Below are 21,334 nucleotides of genomic sequence, written 5' to 3' on the forward strand. Positions count from 1 at the left end.
TCTCCAGGACACTGATATGCAGACTGGTCTCCAGAGAGGACCACATGCCTTGGACTGTTCTTCCCATGCAATGCCCCCCCCAACCAAAGCATCCGTTGTCACTGGGGATGGAAGAACAAATGGCCGACCCTGAAGGAGGCCCAGGGATTGGAACCACCAAAAAAGGGAGTCCCTGCAAGCACGATACAGTCAAACAGGATGTGACAATGGAAGCCCTAGTAGGGACCATTGAACCACTAAGGTCCACTGAAGAACCCTCATGTGGAGATGTGTGGTTGGAACTAGAATGATTGTGGCCGCCATGGATCCCAACGCCCAAAGAACTGAACCCACCGGAGGAAGGTGGGCTTGGAAAATGTAAAGCACATGATGGCGGAGAGATAATCTGTCCAGAGGTAAAAATGCCATGCCTTGAGTAGTGTCTAGCTAAGCACCTAAGAAATCCAGCACCTGCACTGGTGCCAGTTGAGACTTGTTGGGGTTTATGGTAATACCCAAGTACTGGGCAATCTGCAGGAGATGATCCCTAGCCTGAATCAGTTGATGCCTGGAGGGAGAGGAGCCAATCATCCAGGTATGGGAAGACCTGAAAACCCTGCAGCCGAAGGTGAGCCTTCACTACCGCCATCACTTTGGTGAACACCCGGGGGGGAGTGGTGAGCCCAAAGGGGAGCGCTCTGAACAGAAAATGATTGGCTCCCAGATGGAAGCAGAGGAACCTTTAAGAGCGCCTTCCATCTTGATATGCTAGTACGTGTCCTCAAGTCCTCTGAGCAAATCCAGTCACTTATCTACAGGAAGGGCAGAATGGATTGAGGGGTGACTATCCAGAATTTTGACTTGGCAACCAACAGGTTCAGGGTTGAGAGATCCAGAATGGGTCTTAAGTCCCCTGTTTTCTTTGGCACTAAAAAGAACCTGGAATAAATGCCTGATCCGGATTGGTCTGAGGGAATGGACTGGATCACTCGTTTTGTAAGCAGCATGGTAACTTCTACGGCTGCCTCCTCCCACTGGCCAGGTGGCACTTCTGGGAGGTGTCGGGGGGGGGGTGGATGAAGAAAGGGAATCAAGTAACCTCTGAAAATGATCTGCAGAACCCAATTATCATTTGTAATCAACTCCCAGGCCATTGGGTGCAGAGATAGACGCCCCCCCAACTGCCTCCCGAGGTGAGCAGTTGGGCAACCCTTCAGGGCTGCTGAAAGGGTCTGTCCAGGAAGGAGTCTTGAGACCCTTGGTTCTTCAGACCCCTTCTGCCATGAGGGCGGCATCTATCATATCCCCCTCTGGGGGAAGGTGAATCCTGTGCATCTTGGGAAGAACCTGGAGACTTCTGAAACCACATCTTCTTGACCCCACACTGATTCCTAGAGAAGGATCATTGTGGAGTGGAAAAGCGGATTCCAACAGCACCTGTCCTTCTCGCTCTGGACCAATGTATCACAAACCTTTTTTCCAAACAGGGTGGAACCATCATAGGGGGTGTTCACGAAAGATGCCTTAAAGGGTTCCGAGAAGGCACAAAGCCAGAGCCAGGCATGTTGCCTTATGACCATGCCTGTTCTTGCCACTCTTGAGGCACCCTCAGTAGCATGTCAGAAGAGCCTTATGGATGTATTAGAGATTATTATGCATTAGGGTGGCCATGCGGGAGGAAAAAACCTTCTTCCTCTCTGCCAACAAGGACCCTGAGGCAGACTCAGTGACCTACTTGGCCAGGTCCCTCTGCAGTCTGATTACATGTGCCAAATAATTCAGTGCAGGCAAGGCAAAGGTGGCTGATGCATAGGTCCTCTTCCCAAAACAATCAATCACCCTGGACTCCCTTATCAGGAGGATGGACTGAGGAGCTATCCTGGGAGAGCTCTTTCTTGGTGGTCGCCGCAACCACAATGGCATCAACTGGGGACCCCTTAATCCAGTGGAGCTTGTCAACAGGATTGCTAAGTACCTTATCCAAGTACTTTGGCATGGGCTCAACCATATCTGGTTCCTTCCATACCCTAGGTGAGATAAGATCCACTAGGGAATATGCGGGGGGGGGGGACACCCAGGAGGTAGAGGGTCCTGTGCTACACGTCTCCAGAAATACCAACTCATCCGAGTTGGGCTTAAGGGTTGACCACCCACCGCACGTTGACGAAGGATCTCCATGATTTCCCTGAAGGAGACATAATTCGGGGGTGATCGGGAGAAACCCTCCCCTTCCTACAAACTGGTATAATCTGTAAGAGACTCCAGCGGGGAGTCTAAGCGCCTCCTCTTACACATGCGCTTCCGAGTGGGCTCCTCAGGGGTAAATTCTGGGGAGGATTTGGAAACCTCGGGAAGTTCCCATGGGGAAACATCCTAGGGCAAACTGGCAACAGGCTGTCCCTGAGGTGGCAGAATGGCAAACTTCGGCCCAGAGAAAGAGGGAGCCAGGACGGACTCAGAGGATGAGAGTGTCAAGGGTCTCAAAGGAGCAGAGAGAACCCTCTCCACCACTTCAAACACCAAGGGTGACTGGATCCCTGAAACTGGAACAGTCACAGCTGGATCCGCTGCCCCCTGGAGCCAAGGGGGGAGCCGGTGCCAAAACTCCAACAGGAAGGAATGACCCCAAAAGCCTGAAGTCAACACCATCCCCTCAGATCCGACTCCAAGGCTACGGCTCCGAAAACATCAGAGCCGAACCACTCTGGGTAATGGTTGGAGTCAAGGTACCTGGGACCATTGGTGCCGACCCTTGGACACCTGGAAGCCTCGCACCCAAGGACTCTGAAACCGGGGGTTGGATCACAGGAGTAATGGGAAGAAAGGCAGACTGCAGCATGCTCCTGGCCCCAGAGAGTGATGGAGCATGCAAGACACCCAGCTGAATCTGGACCCGGAGAAACTTCAGCATCATCCTGTCCACCTCAGCTTCAGACAGACTCTGAGAGGACCGGATAGAAGAGTTTACCGATTTGGGCCTAGAGTGACACCGAAGGGAGGCAGAAACTGGAGACTGAGCACGGGAGGTCTCCAGCTCTGGGGAAAAATGACAGAACTAGAGCCAAGGAGAACTTCAAGTTGGATCCAGGTGGGACTTAACCAGCAGTTTTGCCGAGGAAGAATGGTCAGGAGATCGCTTCCTCTGCCAATCCCACTCTTTGGAACAGGCCTTCTCTCTGTCCCTGGGCTTCTTGGCAGGAGGTTGAGTAGTCCCAGAAGCCGAGGCGGAGGAAGAAGAGGCCTCAGAAGGGAGAAGAAGGCCCTCCAGAATCAACTTTTTCCTCCTGTCAATCAAAGTGCAGGGGTTGAATTCTGCGCAGATCAAACAGAAGGTGTCTAAGTGGGGGAATCCCAAACAGACAATGTACAGAGTGTGGCCATCAGACAGGGGAACCTATGGCCACACACTGCACTTTTCCTGAAGCCAGGCTTTGGAGTCTCTGCCATAGACAGGAAGAAGCACACTCACACCCACAGACTCTATAGAGAAGAGAAAGGAGAAGAACTTTTTTTTTTTTTTTTTTTTTACCAACGCCTGAGCTCAAAGATATAGAGTAGGGTTTTAAAGTTGAAAAAAATAGGACAGAGATTAGGAAAGTATATTCAAAAAGTAGTTACAAACCAAAGGAACTTGGAGCTGAGGACGAATGCTGCTGGTCAAAACGAGCGGCAAATGAGACCTGGGGGGCAAGGAGGGAGACTGGGGTACTGTGGGTACGGGAGGAGCTTGGACTTTGGATCCGATGCTGCAGTATGCAGCTGAATCGGATCTGCACCAGATCTGAATCCCTCAGGTTGAAGATTAAATGAAAGCAACAACTTCAGATCATTCCTTAAATGACTCGGCTCAAGCGAATACAGCATACAACTTTATTACTACCAGGGCTGGGCTTTGGTCAACTGTTGTCCTAGGCAAAAGGTCTCCGCAGTGCCCTGCACTACCACCCAGTGTCCCCATCCTAGTCTACTTACACCATCCATTACTGGAAAAGCGCCCCTGCTACAGCGGCGCCCTAGTTGGCCAATGCCTAAGGCTGGTTATGCCTTCTATACTCTTCTTCTAGCCTTACAAATATTTTATCTTCCTGCTACACCACCAAATTGGAAAGAATTTACAATATAACCTACTTTGACTCAGACAGTCACCTTGTAAATAAGATACATGTTGCTATATACAGTGATAGGCTTGTAAATACACAGACACTGTACAAATATTCTTGCACTCTTTCATTCCATGTGCAATCTTGGCTTTTGTAAAAAAAAAAAAAAAAAAAAATCTTGAGGAGCTTTTCTTCATGGGCTTCTGCTGAAAAGAAGTCTAACAAAGATAACAAATAAAATATTCCCAAAACTTGGCTACAGAAAATCAAAATAACATAACAAAACTGCAAAGTTTGCTGCAAATGTTCCAAACAAAACTCACTGCATAGCTCTTCATAAACTCTCAAAATAAAAAACAACATACAAAACACTATATAAACCAATGAACTGTCCACCTATTTCTACAAGAGGAAAATAATATACTCCATCCAGAAATCTAAGACCAGAAACGTCGAAATCTCCTAAAAGTAGCCAAGACACACAATTAAGAGAGACTCATAGGGTAATAGGTTCATAGGTGTTTACTAGGCTAATGGCCATAAGGGCCTTTTTAAGCCTAGACATGCATCCCAAACCATTCACAGGTTACCTGTTTGCATTAGACACATAGGTGCCAAACCAGGGATGAATTTCCAGTTTCCCATCCAATTGTCCAAGATGCACTTGAACTGGTTTAGGGAGGAACTCTGCTTCACATGGATGGAGAGCCTGTTCCATAGACAAGTAGTTTCTTGGATACATATCTGTCTCTTCAGCAGGTCCTATTTATATCACAGGTAAGGCTTAAGTCTTTAAAAAGTACAGTTTTGTACCTACCATAAATGCAGATGTTCGAAGATCCACATTGCTGCAGTCCTAACACTTGGGGTAGTCCGCTGTCCCAGTCGGCCCGAATACCAAAGTATATGGCTGACGTCGGTCAAGGCGCATTAGTCTGACGTCAGGGCGTCAGGGTACAAATGCGCAGGACCGACGTCATATCCTCAGTCTTTTCTTGCCCCAGATGTCAGAAGACCCTAAAAAGATAAGGCTAAAACCAAAAAACACCACATACTCCTGCACCAAATATATATACAATATATACAAATTTACAAGAGTATAACCTCACCCACACAACCACCCCTAAACACAGAGGGAAGGAGGGAGGTAAATTGGACTGCAGCAATGTGGATCTTGAACATCTACATTTATGGTAGGTACAAAACTGTACTATGTTCTTCATACCACACTGCTGCAGTCCTAACACTTGGGTAGAATCCCAAAGCAGAGGTAAGGGAGGCTGGCAAATCATAAGGAAGCAGGAGCTGACAACATGCCCTGCAAAATAGCCGTGGCAAAACCAGCCCTAGATTTAGAGTAGAGAGGAAGGTGGTAATGCTTAGAGAAAGTATGCACTGAACTCCAAGTAGCTGCCTCCAAAATATCCTTAGTTGCCACCCCTTAGAAATGCTGTTGAAGTGGCAGTAGCCCTAGTGGAATGAGGCCTAATCCCAGCTGGAATCTCCTTGCCATGATGGGAATAACAAAATGCAATGCAAAACCCAATCCACTTAGAAATAGTTTGTTTTGACACAGGCTTGCCCTGAGAACTCAAAGCAAAAGAAACAAACAACTGCTGAGACTGCCTAAAATCCTTAGTCCTGCTTAAATAATAACGCAACTGCCTGTGTACATCTAAAGTGTGCAAAATCTTTTCCCCTTATTTTGGGGATCTGCATAAAAGGTAGGCAAATGAATAGTTTGGTTTAAAGCCACACTAGAAACCACTTTAGGCATAAAGGAAGGATTAGTACGTAAAGATACCCTATCCTTATGAAAAATCAGGAAAGGCTCAACCGCCATAAGGGCCTGCAATTCAGACACCCTTCTTGCAGATGTAATGGCTAACAAAAAGCAGTCTTCCATGACAAATATTTCAATTCAGCAGTAGCTGCAGGCTCAAAAGGTTGTAGAGTGAGTTTCTCCAACACAAAATTGAGGTCCCAAGCAGGAGTAGGAGCTCTACGTGGGGGTCTTATATTCTTTGCCCCTCTAAGAAATTGCTTGAACAAAGGATGAGAAAACAATGGTGGGTCACAATCATAGTGAGCTGAAATTGCTGCAGCATGAATCTTAATGGAAGAGAAAGACAAACCTTTGTCCAATAACTCAGTAAGATATTGAAGAGCCACACTCAAATTTGGCTCAGAAACATCCAAATCCTTTGCTGCACACCAAAATAAAAATCTCTTCCATTTTCTGCGTACACTTTCCTTGTACTAGGTCTTCTGGCTTCCATAATCACATTCAAAACTTGTTGAGGAAGCTGAGACCTGCTATGGTTCAAAACAGAATATGCCAAGCTGTTAGATGAAGAGAGTGAAGCTTGACATTGAGCAGATGCCCGTCCTTCTGAGACAATAGGTGTGGAATCAAAGGTAAGGGCCATGGAGGCTTCCTTACCAGACTCCTCAGTAATGGGTACCAGTGCTGCGAGGCCAATCTGGAGCTATTAAAATCATCCTTGGCTTGTCTTGTCTGACCTTTAGAAGTACCTTTGGGAGGAGAGGCAGAGGTGGAAAGGCATACACATGAAGATTTTTCCAACTGAAAGAAAGAGCATCCACTTTCCAGGCTGTGTGATGAAACCTTTTGTGCAAAACTTTGGCAGCTGGTGGTTTAGTGGAGAAGCGAACAGATCTATGTCTGGAGTTCCCCATGACACTGTCAATGTCTGAAATACATGAAGATCCAGTTTCCACTCATGGGGATCCATGATTTGCCTGCTTAACACATCTGCTAAGGAGTTCTGTGCTCCTGGCAGAAACCTTGCTTGAAGATTCAGCTGCAAGCTTAACGCAGTCTCCCACAAAATCATTGCTTGCCTGCATAGAGGATAAGAATGTGTTCCCCCTTGTTTGTTGATGTACCACATGACAGTTGTGTTGTCTGTTAGAATCAACACCTGCCCTGGAAGAAGTAAATCCTTGAAAGCCAGTAATGCAAACTGGACTGCTAACATCTCCTTCATGTTGATATGTAGATGCTGCAGTCTGGCAGGCCACTGGTCTTGTATCCACTTTCCATTCAGATGAGCTCCCCAAGCTGTGTCTGAGGCATCTGTCGTTAGAATCTGACTCGCCTCTGGCCGGGTCACAGAGAGTCCCTTGTTTAGGTGACATTCCTGAGCCCACCACAAAAATTCCTTTTGAATGCAAGGTATTATTTGAATGACAGTGTCCAAATCCTGGCAGTGCTGTGTCCATACATTTTTGAGATACCATTGTAGCTTCCTCATATGCAGTTTGGCATTGGGAAGTACCAGAATACAAGATGCCATGAACCCTAAGGCTTGAAGGACTGTCCTTGCAGTCAGCCCGGACTGATGAGATAGTTGATGGAAGTAAAGAGAAAGATTCTTTTGTTTGTCCGGGGTTAAAAAGGCCATCTGGGTTGCTGTATTCAGTCTCACACCCAGAAAGCACATGTCTTGAGAGGGTACTAGACTGGACTTTATTTCGTTCACAGAATACCCTAGGCATCTTAGCACTGCTATCACATATTCCAAATGCTGAAGAAGCACGTCCCTTCCTTGAGCCAGAATCAGGCAATCGTCCAAATAAGGATAGATTTGTATTCCTTTTAGCCTGAAGAAAGCTATCACTGGAGCCAGAACCTTTGTGAATACTCTGGGCAGTAGATAAGCCAAAGGGCAATGCAGAGAACTGATAGTGAGAATTCCCAGCTCGAAAACGCAGATACTTCCTGCAAATTAGTCTGATAGGAACATGAAGGTAAGCTTCCTTGAGATCCAAAGTTACCATCCAGTGATCTTTGCCCAGCAGAGGTAAAAGCTGTTGTAACGTCAACATTTTGAACTTGGGAATGTCCAGATAAGTGTTGAGGATAGACAGATCCAAAATTGGTCTCCACGTGTTCCCCTTTTTGGTACTAGGAACAGGCGAGAATAAAATCCTAGGCCCCTTTCTGGCACAGGAACCGGCTGAATGGCCCCTATTTGGAGCAACAGAGAAATTTGCTTGTGAGCCTCTTTCCGTTGTTGAGGAGGAATGTCTGGCATGCCTTTGAAAGGAGGCAAGGTATGGAAATAAAACCTGTAACCGTGGTGAATGATATCCAATACCCATCTGTCTTGGGTAATTAAACTCCAGTTTTCTTTGAAAAGTGCCAACCTTCCTCCCAAAGGTGCTGCCAGACGAGAAGAGTCTGGCAGCTGAAAAGGCAGGTCATTGTGTCTGTTTACGAAAGGACTGACCCCTGCCCTCACCAGAAGACTGAGCAGGTGAACTCCCTGTTCTAGGCCTAAAAGAACCTTGAGCTCTGCCTCTACCACGTCTAGACCTACCCCTAGACTGGGAATCATAAGCAGGATATGTCCACCCCTTGGTAGGCCAATTTCTACTAAACTTCGGAGGCTGAACCTGCAAAAAATCTTTAACAGTCTGCATAGACTTAGCCTTGTCTTCCATTTTCTTTAGAACTGCTTCCACAGGTGAACCAAACAACACATCAGATTGTAAAGGAGCATCTAAAATCCTTGTTTTCACATGCTCAGCTAAATTCTGATCCCTCAACCAGGCGTGCCTGCGAAGAACTGAACCAGTGGCAGCCACCCTCAAGAGGCCTGCACAGCATCAAAACCACATTGCAAAGAATGCTTACCCACCTGTTCAGAAACATGAACTAAATCCTGCAACTCTTTACACTCAATACCTTCCGCCAAAGCATCTACCTTAGACTTTAATTGTGAAAGGAGATAATTTTGGTATTTCAACATGTGAAACTGGCAATTCAAAGCTCTCATGGCCAAAGTGGAAGAAGTATACACTTTCTTTCCCCATCTATCCAAAGCCCTAGCCTCTTTATCTGGAGGAACAGGATTTTTAACAACAGAAGCCTTAACACCTTTAGGCCCCTGTGAAACAGTTTCTGGGTCTGCCCTAGGACTCTTAAAAGATACTTATGAGCTTCAGGCACCCTATAATATCTATCCGGTTTAACTGGAGCAGGAGGCAAAGAGTCAGGGTTTAGAGAAGCCTCTGCAAAACATCCTCTACCACATCTAGAACAGGAGGTATAGCTAAAGGCCTATGCTGGGGTAGAAACAAAAATTCCTAAGCCTTTTCCTGGAATCAGAGAAATCCTGACCTTCCCATTTAAAATGCTCCCTCATGGAATGAAGAGTCTCTGAAAATGAGAAATCCTCAGGAGGAGAAGCAGAAGGAGTAGAATCATCTACATCAGAATCAGAGTAAGGGGAATACTCCTGCAAGTCTTCAGCCGAAGACTCAGAAGCATCCGAACACTGCTCAAAACTCCCAAGCTCAGGTTCCACCCTAGGCCTCTTATCAGGAGGGGGCATAGAACCTCTAATCATTGTAATCAAATCTTCTGCCATCTTAAGCATATGCTTCTTAGGTACAGACCCTGAAGAACTAGGGGTAACTCCTGAAACAATACCTGGCCTGCCCTGGGAGAAGCCTTGCAAACAGCAGGAGAGGGCCTAACCACCTTAGGAAGGGAAGGAAGAACAGCTACCTGAGAAGCCCCTTCCGCCTGGCCTACCTCCTGAGAGGTCACATCTTGCAGTAATAAAGTCTCTCCTGGGATTCCAAAGAAATTTCTGGCTGAACCCCTGGCTCCACCGAGCCCTCTAAAGAACCGACGTCCGGGACGGATGGTTCTTCCAGCCTAGGCTTTGCTGTTTTGTCCTTGCGCTTTTTTGACGAAGCGGCGTCGGAGCATCCGACGGCATTTTATAATTACACCGCTTCCCAAAAACTAACCTGGCACAATCTAATCTTCTCTTTATAGTGCATTTGTTAAATCTAGCACAAGAGCGACAGCCAACAACGTCGTGCTCAGGCCCTAAGCAAGGTATACACAAGGTATGGTAATCCCTATGAGGTATCTGTTTCCCACAAGAAATACAGTTATTCACTTTTTCTGACATCCGGTAAAATACTGAGGCAAGAAAAAACCAAAATAATCCCCAACGGGGTACTTAGCCAACTTGGATTCGGTCTGAAACTCCGACTTCGGAAAATCTCAGAACGCCAACCTGCACTTGCAAAACTGCTTCTGCATCGGACCATGCGGCAAAAAAGACTGAGGATATGACGTCGGTCATGCGCATTTGTACCTTGACGTCCTGACGTCAGACTAATGCGCCTTGACCGACGTCAGCCATATACTTTGGTATTCGGGCCGACTGGGACAGCGGACTACCCCAAGTGTTAGGACTGCAGCAATGTGGTATGAAGAACATCATGTAATTCTGGTACTATTTGTTTTGTGGATATGCTGGAGGTCCATCAGAGTGGGGTCAGAAAATGCCCTGTATGCCAGGTATAGATCTCCCCTCAAAAGCCTATAGGAGACAGAATACAGGGATAGGGCCTTGAGATGGTCTGCATAAGACATATTACTTACGCCCTGTATTATTTTAGTGAGGAACCGCTGTGGACATTCCAGTTGTTGGATATGCTTGGTTAGGTACATAGCAAAGGGAGCCCTGTACTCAATGATAGGTCTGATGAATGCCGAATGCAGTGGAACAATGACTTCCTTGGACTTAGATGCCATACTTTTGTTTATAAGTTGCCCAACATAGAATGATTTTCTCACTACTGTAGACATGTGATGATCAAAGGCTAGATTACTATCTGTGTGTGTCCCCAAGTCCCTGACTACTGGGTCAACTCTAAGGGGTATGTTGTCAATATGACAGTTACCAGGAATGGATGACTTCCCAAAGGATACTATTATGCATTTCTTGGCATTTAGTTTTAGTCCATGGCTCTGACACCAATTGTTTGTCTGTGTCAGCCCCTCCTGGAGAACATTTGTGTCAGTGTGAGATTCAATGACACCTCCTAATTTGCAGTAGGCAAATTTAGTCAGCCAGAGACCACTGACATTGGCCTTAACTTCTGAGAAGTAAATGCCAAAAAGGAGCGGTCCAAGGACTGATCCTTGAGAGGACTCCACTTGTGACTGGCCTCTTTGTAGAGGTGAACTCCCCGATTCTAACTTCCTGGTCCTGTCTGTGATCCACTGGGTGACATACGGGTTTGTACCTAACCTCGTGAGTTTATCAGCAACGTCCAAGTGGGTCATTGTGTCAAATCCCTTGGCCAGGTCAAGATAGGCAGTGTGAATGATTTTCCCCTCATCCATGGCTTTGGTGACCTTCTCAAAGACGTCCACCAGGCTGAGTAGGCATGACCTGCCCTTGATGACAGCAAACTGGGCTGGGTCCAGTGTCTGGAGGTTTACTATATCTCTGTTGATCATCTCCATGATAATTCTTTCCATGGCTTTACGTATAAGACTAATGAGACTTATGGGTCTGTAGTTTCCATGGTCTATAGAAGGTCCACCTTTGTGCAGAGGGATGACTGCTGCCTTTCTCCATTTGTGAGGCACAAAGCCTGCTTGGAGAGTACAGTTGAATACTAATTCCAGAGGCCCTGATAGGTCATGTTTCATGCTATTTAGAAGGCATCCTGGGATACTGTCTGGGTATATTGTTACATTGTTATTGGTCTTAGAGAGAGCATTAAGGATCTGTTCCCTAGTGATAGTGGGGGGAGTTACATTTGATTATATTTCCTGAGGGAAGGTTGAGGGGAAGCTGGAGCTGAATTTATCAGCCAGGAGGTTTGATATATCTTCTGGCTCAGTATAGGTGGCTCCATTTACAATGAGCTCTGCACATGATTGTGTATTGCTTTTAAGGTTGCGGACATAGCTAAAGAATACTTAGTGGTTGTCCTCCTTATACTGAGTCTATGCTGCAAAGCTACAGAATGCGCACACACCCACACACACCACACCCACACACACCACACCCACCACACACACACACACACACACACACACACACACACACACACACACACACACACACACATCACACACACACACACACACACACACACACACATCACACACCACACACACACTCTGGAGTGAAACCAAACACATTTTCCTCGAACAACAAAAACAACTATTTAGCCTCTAAATGGGTGTACACTCGTACCTGACATCCCCAACACTTACTTGCGCTTTAAACCACTTTAGAGAACAGGCGACCTGTACATTGCCACTTTGAATGGATAATGAATGTTCTCCAGCAGGATGTTAATGTACTGGTAATGCCCACTGAAAAACAAGTTTGTCTCTTCACAGCAACATATTAAGGTGCTGCAGAGCTCGGACTGTAATGGAGACACCAGCTACCATTATTTTACACTCGCTAAGCAGTGCACTTGCTGTTTAACGAATGTAAAATTAAAAAAAGAAAGAAAGAAGTGTGCATGCATGTATGGGAGTGCATGAGTGAAAGGGATCAAGCCATTATTTTATGTTCACTAAGCAGTATTTTTGCTGTTTGGCAAGTGTAAAATTAAAACAAGCAGATAATAAAAAAAAATTAAAGTGTGTGTTTATGTTTCTGTCTGCATGTGTGAGTGTATGCATGCTTGCAGGCATGAAAGCAGAAGTGTGCGTGCGTGTGTGTCTCCCTGTATTTGAGAGACAGAGTGAGATTGTAGTGGTCGCAGCAGTTAAGAGGTTTGCATACATCTTGACCTCTTGGCTCAAGAAACCTGGATAAAGCTTAACATAATGGGGGAAACAAAAGCTCAAAATATGAAAAGATTTTAAATATTGCTCTTATAAAATTAGAAAGTTGCTTGAACAGGATTTGGGTTGGCATATATTTTCTGAAGGAAATAAAAACTGAACTGTATGACATTAATTAGTGACTTCAATCCCCAACGATTGGCAACAAACCATACATTTTAGGAGTGAGGGACCAAGAAATGAAGTAAATACCTGGATATTTTTAAAAATGTTATATTTTGTAGGTAAACTACTTCCTTTGACACCATTTACTTATACTACAGCTAATTTGAAACATTAGCTGGAGGAACTATTCTAGATAAAAAAAATATAAAAATAACAATATAGTAATAAAAAGTAAGTAAAACACAACAATTTTACAGACAGCCCATTCTCTAAGCACAATAACACCCTCCAGGGTTTGTGATACTGTATAAATAAATGCCCCTTCCGGGGTGTAGAGGCCCTCCACCGGGCATTATTTTACACAGTAACATACATCTTGCTACTGCTTGCACAATATTTCCTCTAAACCAAATATCCTTCCCCTACAATTTTTCTCTTTATTGCCCATTCTACTTATTCCTTCTTCCCTAACTGAACTCATTCCCCTCAAACCAACAAATATTTTAAATTAATTAATACCTTCACTTTCCTTCGACACTCCCCTTATATCTCCTGTATCACAAATCCCACAATTTATTGGCATGACATATTCTCCCCTATGTTTTGTTTCTAGTAAAAACTGCAAATTTTGCTGGCTGTACTATTGAACTTCTAATGTTAATAATCTATGTTATTGTTTATATTTTATTCAAACGTATGATCTGTTGTATAACTGCACACTGTACTGTAAAGTTTATATTCAAAAATGTTTACTAATTTGTACAATCTTGAGCTTTTCTCTACACGCCTCTGCTAAAAATGGGCTTTTGCTCAGATGAAGTATCACAGATAACAACTAGAAAAAAATGTGTACATGAAATATTCACTCATTTTAAAAAAATGATGCCAATGTTACAACTTATTTCATGACAAAATAAGCTGATGACAGATGAACATGGAAGCTCCCTTTCTATTACTTCTTATCACTAACACACGATGAGTTTATTTTGAAACGTACCAAATCTTCAATGTTTCCATAGACATTCTTTTTCATGCCAGACGCTCGGGTGGCCACCCAACCTCCTAACGTGCTGAACTCCATGGAATCTGGTTCATGACCTGTGCAGTACCCGCTCTCTGCAAGCTGAAAAAAATAAAAATAATACTAAAGAGCTGTAGTACATTCATAATAAACTGCATTTTTACATTTTGTACAGCAATATACATGGAGTCAAACAAACCACATGCAACATAAAAGAGATCCTCTTGTAGCCAGATGGTATACCACCATCACCTAAATACCTAATTCAGTGTCTCTCCAGTTTGGTTACATTGTAATTTTAAATTGTGGATAGTAATTTAATCAGAAAATAACGTGAACGATTTCTCTGAAGCTTCCTTCATCAAGCAAGTGCTTTAAACATTAAAACTATAAATCTTTTTTCTGACCATTTTTAACAGGGATCTAATTTTTGGCAATTGTCAAGAATGCTGAATGTTGTAAATGTATAAGCTTCAGGTACTTCCAAATATGAGCATGTTACCAATCAATGATCTTTGCAAATTATACCCTGTTAACCCCTACCTAGGTGTTAAGGGAAGAACAAGAAAGTGTTCTCTCCTGTCTATCTGATGAATCTGGGCATCCTGAGGCAATGTAGCAATTGCCTCATGTACACAGACAACCCTCTCTCCTCCTACCACCCAATACCACAACCTGTGAGAGATGCACTTATCTAGACAAATGAAAGGGAAAGTTCTCTCCAACCAAGACTGAACTTGACAGTCAAGAGGAGAAGGTAAACACTTGCACCACACCATACTCATCACATAGTCCCACTACACCTACACCACCAATATCCACACATAGAAACACAAAAACATTCGCAGAGGCTCTCAATAATAATCTGCTCAAGCAACAGAGACCTCCAAAGCAGAAACGCAAGCAACCTCAACCCCCCCCCAACACAACCCAAATGATACATAGTCTACAGATTCAATGCGCCAATAAACCACAGCCCATAAGGCAAAGCAACATACCCAACACACATGTCATAAGTGACTCTACAGTCAGGCACACTGATGTCCCACTCACCAGGTTAAACAAGGAGAAGGTTACTGTCAGCTGCCTGTCAGGTGCCAGGATCTGCCACATAACCCACGCACTCAGGTCACTCCACAACAAGTACAAATATGACTCTGTCATTGTCCATGCTGGTGTGAATGACCTGAGACGTATCTCCCTGGACTACATGAAAAGAGACATGGAAGAGCTCTCTGATCTTGTAGCCCAGGCAGGTATGACCCTAGCCCTGAGTAGCATCCTGCCACAGTCCAGAATGACACCACAGTACAAGGACAAAAGTACTGACTTCAACAATTGGCTAAGCTTCTGGTGTCATTCTAAAGGAATGCAGTATCTGTCTGTCTGGGATGACATGGTCGCTAGGCCACGATACTTTGCCAGAGATGGCCTGCACCTGTCGCCCCTGGGATTCCGGATACTGGATAAGGGTCTTGCTGCCCCTATAGTGCCTTTTTTAGGCAAGGTTCACCACCATAACAGGAACAGGCAAGCAAAAACTGAGGGTAATGCTACTCAATGCTAGAAGTCTAAATCTCAAAATGCACTCACCCAAGGCACTCCTTAAAATGGAGAACATCGATACCTGTGCAGTGACTGAGACCTGGTTCAAGGCTCTAGAGAGCACCCTTGCATTACCAGGCTATAACTCATACCACACTTTTCGGCCATCTAACCTGGACCAGAACACCAAAGGCGGAGGTGTGTCCATATTCATTAAGGATAGCCACACCTCCAGGCTAGTTGCACAGCATAATGCACACAAGGTGATCCAAGTGCAACTACCTCTGGGAAAAACTGCAATCCAAATTGTAGTTTGCTGCAGATCCCCCATCATACCCCAGGATTCCCACTCCTCTTTTCTTGATACACTGGAAAATATTAGGGTTCAACCCAACACCCTAATAATGGGCGATTTCAACTACCCCACCATTAACTGGGAAATCTACTCATGTACCAACTCCTTCGCTCAACACTTTCTGGAATTCATAAATTCCAATGCCCTGGATCAACTTATCCACACCCCCACCAAGGGTAACAATATCCTAGACCTAGTCATTACCAACGTGACTGACCAGTGTTCCACACCTGAAATCAACTCCTCATTGGTCAGATCCGACCATAAGCTAATCACCCAGATATCCGCATCCCGCTCCCACCCACCATTACGGAAACCACGGTAAAAAATTTCTCCAAAGCCAACTTCATGCTTCTTAAGACAGAAGTGGTGAACTTCATGACACCCATGCAGATGGACAATACAGTTACAACTGCTGAATCCTACACAAATGCACTCTATAAGCACTTACACGAGTGCATGGATAGTGCTATCCCAAACAGAACCAAGATGCTATCCTCCAAAAAAAGGAAGCCAATCTGGTGGTCCACTGCCATAAACAAACTCTACAACAGAAGGAAGAAACTGTTGCAAAAGAGAGTAAAATCTCATGAGTGGAGGAGCTGCCTGGTCAGCCTTGGTAAGAAGCTGAGATACTTTATAAGATCCTCCAAAACTAGCTACGAAAACAAAATTGCCACTGATTCTAAGGGCAACCACAAAGCATTCTATAGCTATGTCAAGAATCTCAATGGCAACACCCAGATCTGCTCTGAGTTACAGCACAATGGCACGACAATTACAGAACCAACTGATCTTGCCAACATCCTGGCAGATAGGTTCAGTGCTAACATTACCCCCCTCTCACCTCCTAAAGGGCCCATATCTATAAAGGAAGAATGCAGATTCCCTGTAATCACATTTGTGCAGGTAAAAGCTGCACTCTCTAAAACCAAAAACACAGCATCCATGGGACCTGACAACATCCTAGGCTACGTTTTACACGAACTTCAGAACGAAATGGCTCTCCACCTAAGCACCATGTTCAATCAGTCTCACATCAGGCTTTGTTCCCACTGAATGGTGCACAGCAACAGTTATCCCACCCCACAAAAGGGGAGTCACCACTGATCCAGGGAACTATCGCCCTATTAGCCTGACGAGCCTGGTCTGCAAGGCCATGGAATGTATCATCATGGAACTCAAACAAAGACATTGGTAACCTCCAAACTCTGGACCCCACCAAGTTCGGGTTTGTGAAAGGCAGATCATGCCTTCTGAACCTGATCGACTCCTTTGAGGCAGTCACCAAAGCCATAGACGGGGTTAAGGTGGTTCACACAGCCTATCTTGACCTTGCCAAGACTTCTGACACCATCCCCCATTCTGGAATTATAGCTAAATTCACTAAACTAGGTATAAACCCCTACGTCACAAGATGGGTTGCCAACTGGCCCACTGACAGAACCCACACTGTAAAAGTTGCAGACTCCAAATCTGACTTCAAACCAGTGACAAGTGGAGTACCACAGGGTACAGTCCTGGGACCTCTCCTGTTTGGTATCTACTTCTCTGAAGTACAGGCTAACACAGAAGGCCTCTGGCTAACGAAGTTCACAGATGACTGCAAACTAGGAGCCATAGTCGGGTCCCCAAATGAATTTGTTTGAATGTATGTTGCTAACCTGCAGCTTAAATGCACACATCTGTCAGGCTAATCTTATATATGCAGTTGTTTTTCCCCATCTCTAGTTGAACCCATGTTTCATTTTCTCAGACTTGTTGCTTTAACAAAAGCACTCAAAAACCACTACATTTTCAAACTTCAACCCATTTTAACTCACAGGAAACACACAAATCTCTATATATTTTTCAAAAAGCAAGTTATCCCTCCAAAGAGAAACAGTTTCTTCAAGTTGATTGCTATCCCCAAAGACCTCACAAAATCAATTGCTATCCCCAAAGGCCTTACCTATTCTTAATTTAATGTTAACCATATCAAAGCACTTGTTAGAGGCTCTGTTCCAACTTACACAGATTGTTCTCTGTTCTTGTATCTGTTTCATTCCCAGATTTGAAAAACAAATTGCATGCTTTCAGCAAAATTTAACTTTTAGTCTTTAAAAAAGTGCGCTGGCAACCCTTAAATTAAACTAAATTATGCAGTTACATCTAATACATTAAAGTAGTAAGGCTGCTGAGAAAGCAACTATTTGTTAATTATTCACTTCCCACATTTTCAGATGCCATTTGTATATTTTTTCTATTTATTTTTTGTTGACCAGGTTAGTCCCAGTAGGCAGTAGCCTCTTTTCAGGGGAGACTCGAGGTTGTACTTATACTACTAAGGGACATTTGGCCAGGGCATCAGGGAAAATTCCCTTACTGTTTGGAGCTGCTAGATGGTGCTGGAGGGCTCCTACTGCAGCAAGGAACAGACCTAAGGTAAGCAGCAGCATGGAAGAAAAGATAACAGCTATGGAGAGTTTGGAGGTAGAAACTGACAATCTGAAGAAAAAAATTCATCAATATGGAGCTTCAGAATGTAAATAAAGATTCCTGTGTGGTGGATGTTACAAATGAGCAGTGTTTAGCTGTCTACATGGAGAATGAAGGAAGTGAGCTTGTTGAAGTGGTACAGAACAGAACTGATGACAGGAGGGCTTGTAGATGATGTTCTGTTAAAAATAATCAAGCAGGATGATCCAGGTTACAGTTTTGCTGTTTCTTGAGGTGAGACGGCAGATAACTGTTTCAGAACTGTAGGCAACAGAGAATGCAGTATACAGCAGTGAAGCAGTGACAAAAAGTAAAAGAGGAAAGCAGTAAAAGACATAAAGTGTCTGGTTTTCTGGCAGCAGACAATGCAGTAACTATAACCTATGCAGCAGTGGCAAAAAAGGAGAGCAGCAACAAACTAAGTAAAACTGTTTTTAAAAAGAAAAGTTGAACTGTGAGATTAAGAACAAAAAAATGACACTTCAATAGACAGCTATTATGTATGGGACAATTTGGTAACTGCTTTGGGTTTTAAACCTCAAGAAATTCCTCTTTTATATATACTGGGGCACAAAATATTTGTGACCTAACATTTTAAACTGATAGGCTGATAACACTTCTATGTAACAAAAAGGACATTTATACTAAAAATAATTATTTTTTTTCTGGAAGTAACTTAACTGTTTAAAAAAATGGTACTCTGCAGTTTAGAACTGACAAACTGGAAGAAGACGATGTTAAAAAATGCATGCAGGGACTGTGTGAAACTGTTGATAATATTGTGAAAGTTAAGAGAATCATATGGAATGGAGGGATGAAAATGGACACGGGAAGATGTTTGGAAATGTGAAAAAAACAAAAAAAAAACATGATGAAACACTTGCTAAGTGTTATTTTTGTTGCTGGGCATAGAGAGACACTATTATGCAGGGAAGCCTAAATTACGTTTCTTTTGTGGGGGCTTCTCTTGTTTATCTAACGACTGTGATAAGCTACAATGTAACCAATGTGGCATGAAAAGACATACAGCAAGAAGGTATGTGTCTGAATGCAGGTTGTGTACAAAAAAAACTATTGGATGGACTGTCAACAGCAAATAGGAACTAATGAAAAAGATCGGGAAAGGGAAGAAAGCATACATGTGTAAGAACAAGAGGCCGAGGGAGATGGTGAAACAGGTAGAAGAAACTGTAGTAGAAGAAAAAAATATGGAGGGGAAAATGAGGAGAAAGAGCGCATGCAGAAAGAGAGGACAGAAAAAGTATTGATACTAATTTTCTTCAAGTTCCAACTAGTGAAAAATCTGATTCTGAGGATCAAGGAATATTTGTAAACAAATCCAGGAAAATGTTCAATTTGGGGAAACAGTAAAAAGATAAAAAAAAAAAAAAAACGAAAATATAAAAGTATTTCCCTTAAACTTAAAAATAAGGAAAAGCAATACCTTTGGAGTGCTTTCAGTAAATGTGAACTGTATTACCACTGTGAGAAGGAAAGGGATACTGGAAATCTATGCTAAATGGGACGTGGATATTCTTTTTTTAGAGGATGTAAGATTCAGAATATGAAAAAAACTGTAAACAGAAAAATCACGAGATGGAAATATATAATATAGAACTCAGGAATTGAATGTTGTTCTGTACTGGCTGTATTATGTAGAAAACAATGAAAACGCTATATGCAACTTTGGTAAGGATGGGATGCTGTAGACATGAAGTGGAGAGTCTGAGAAAATTAAACATGGGTTCAACTAGAGATGAGAGAAGAAAACTACATATAGAATTAGCCTGACAGACAACGTGTGTTTTATATACATTCAAACAACTGCTATGTATAATATGTAGGTGTATGTAGGTGTAACGGTATATATTTTTTATAAGAATGACTACTTTGTCCGTATTAATATTGAATGCAAATGGCCTTGCATGACTGACAAAAAGCAGAGAGGACTGAATTATGTTAAGATGTGTAGGATGAAGATGTTTACAGAATTATAACATTATATACATATATATGCAGCAAGGAAATAGAGAATTTGTTTCATCAAATATTAAACTATATGGTGGTTAACATGAACATTTCAGGTAACTAATTGGGATTTTTAAGGGGAAACTGTAAAAAGAATGGGGAAGATGTGAAAAAAAAAACAGGAAGTGATAAAATATGGTAAATTTACTGTGTGGAACAAAAGTCAATGGACTTATAGAACGGGACACTTGCATTTGAAACTGATTATTTTGTATTATTGGAAGGTTTAGGGTAGTAGATGGTGAGACAGTTGTGACAGGTTTTTCAGAGGATTTAGCAATATGGGGTATATTTAAATAGGAAAGGGAATAAAAAGAATAAATGAGAGTATGGGATGAAACTGGAGAATGGGGAGTATTGTAGTTATGGAAGGATCATACAACTATGAAAGACTTCTAAAAACACTGGTGTGAATGGTAGATTGAATTTAGAAAGACGTATAAAGGTTTTTTTTCCTGTGGCAGGATGATGAAAGAAAGGAAGAGAAAGTAAAGTATGGGAAAATGTATAGAAATACATTAAAGAATTTAGAGAGTAATAAAAAAGATTATTATGATATGAAAAGCTATATAAAAGAAACTGAGGAAAAATGAAGGCATTACACTGCTTAGGCAGAAATATGACTTACTTGGGAGAAGGGAGGAGGTATCTCTATATTTGCGTGAAATAGTAAAGGAGGATAATAGTATAATGAGGAAAACGAAAAAAGGAGAGGTAAATAGAACACAAAAGAAAATTATGAGTATTGCAGTACAAGTGGAACATATGTACAAAAGTAAAAAATAATAAAAATAAGAGAATAAAAAAAAAAATCCAGAATGAGTTAAGGAAAAGTTTGAAAAAGAAATTGCTATTACTGAACTGGATGATGTACATAGGAAAGTGATGATTCAATATCAGGTCCAGATGATAAAGGTTATAGAAACAGCAAGATATATGTGGAGTAGCAAAGAGAGCATTTTGTAAATGTAATGAATGAGTGGTTGAATGAAGGGTTTGGTTATGAAAAATGATGTAGTAGGGTAGGGTATTCAATTTATATGGAAAAAAGATAAGAAGATTGAAATAAAAAA

General features: G+C 43.0%; 1 protein-coding gene across 1 annotated transcript in view; it reads right to left on the minus strand.

Annotated features, from left to right (window-relative positions):
• AGPS (alkylglycerone phosphate synthase) overlaps positions 1–21,334 on the minus strand; it is a 1,624,661-nt gene that overhangs the window by 901,380 nt on the left and 701,947 nt on the right. The window contains exon 9 of the mRNA XM_044075311.1: positions 13,832–13,957. Coding sequence (XP_043931246.1) covers positions 13,832–13,957 — 126 coding nt within the window. The remainder of the gene's footprint in view (positions 1–13,831; positions 13,958–21,334) is intronic.

This window comes from Protopterus annectens, chromosome 6.part0 (genome assembly GCF_019279795.1).
Source record: "Protopterus annectens isolate FY-2018-M chromosome 6.part0, PAN1.0, whole genome shotgun sequence".
Lineage (NCBI taxonomy): Eukaryota > Metazoa > Chordata > Ceratodontiformes > Protopteridae > Protopterus > Protopterus annectens.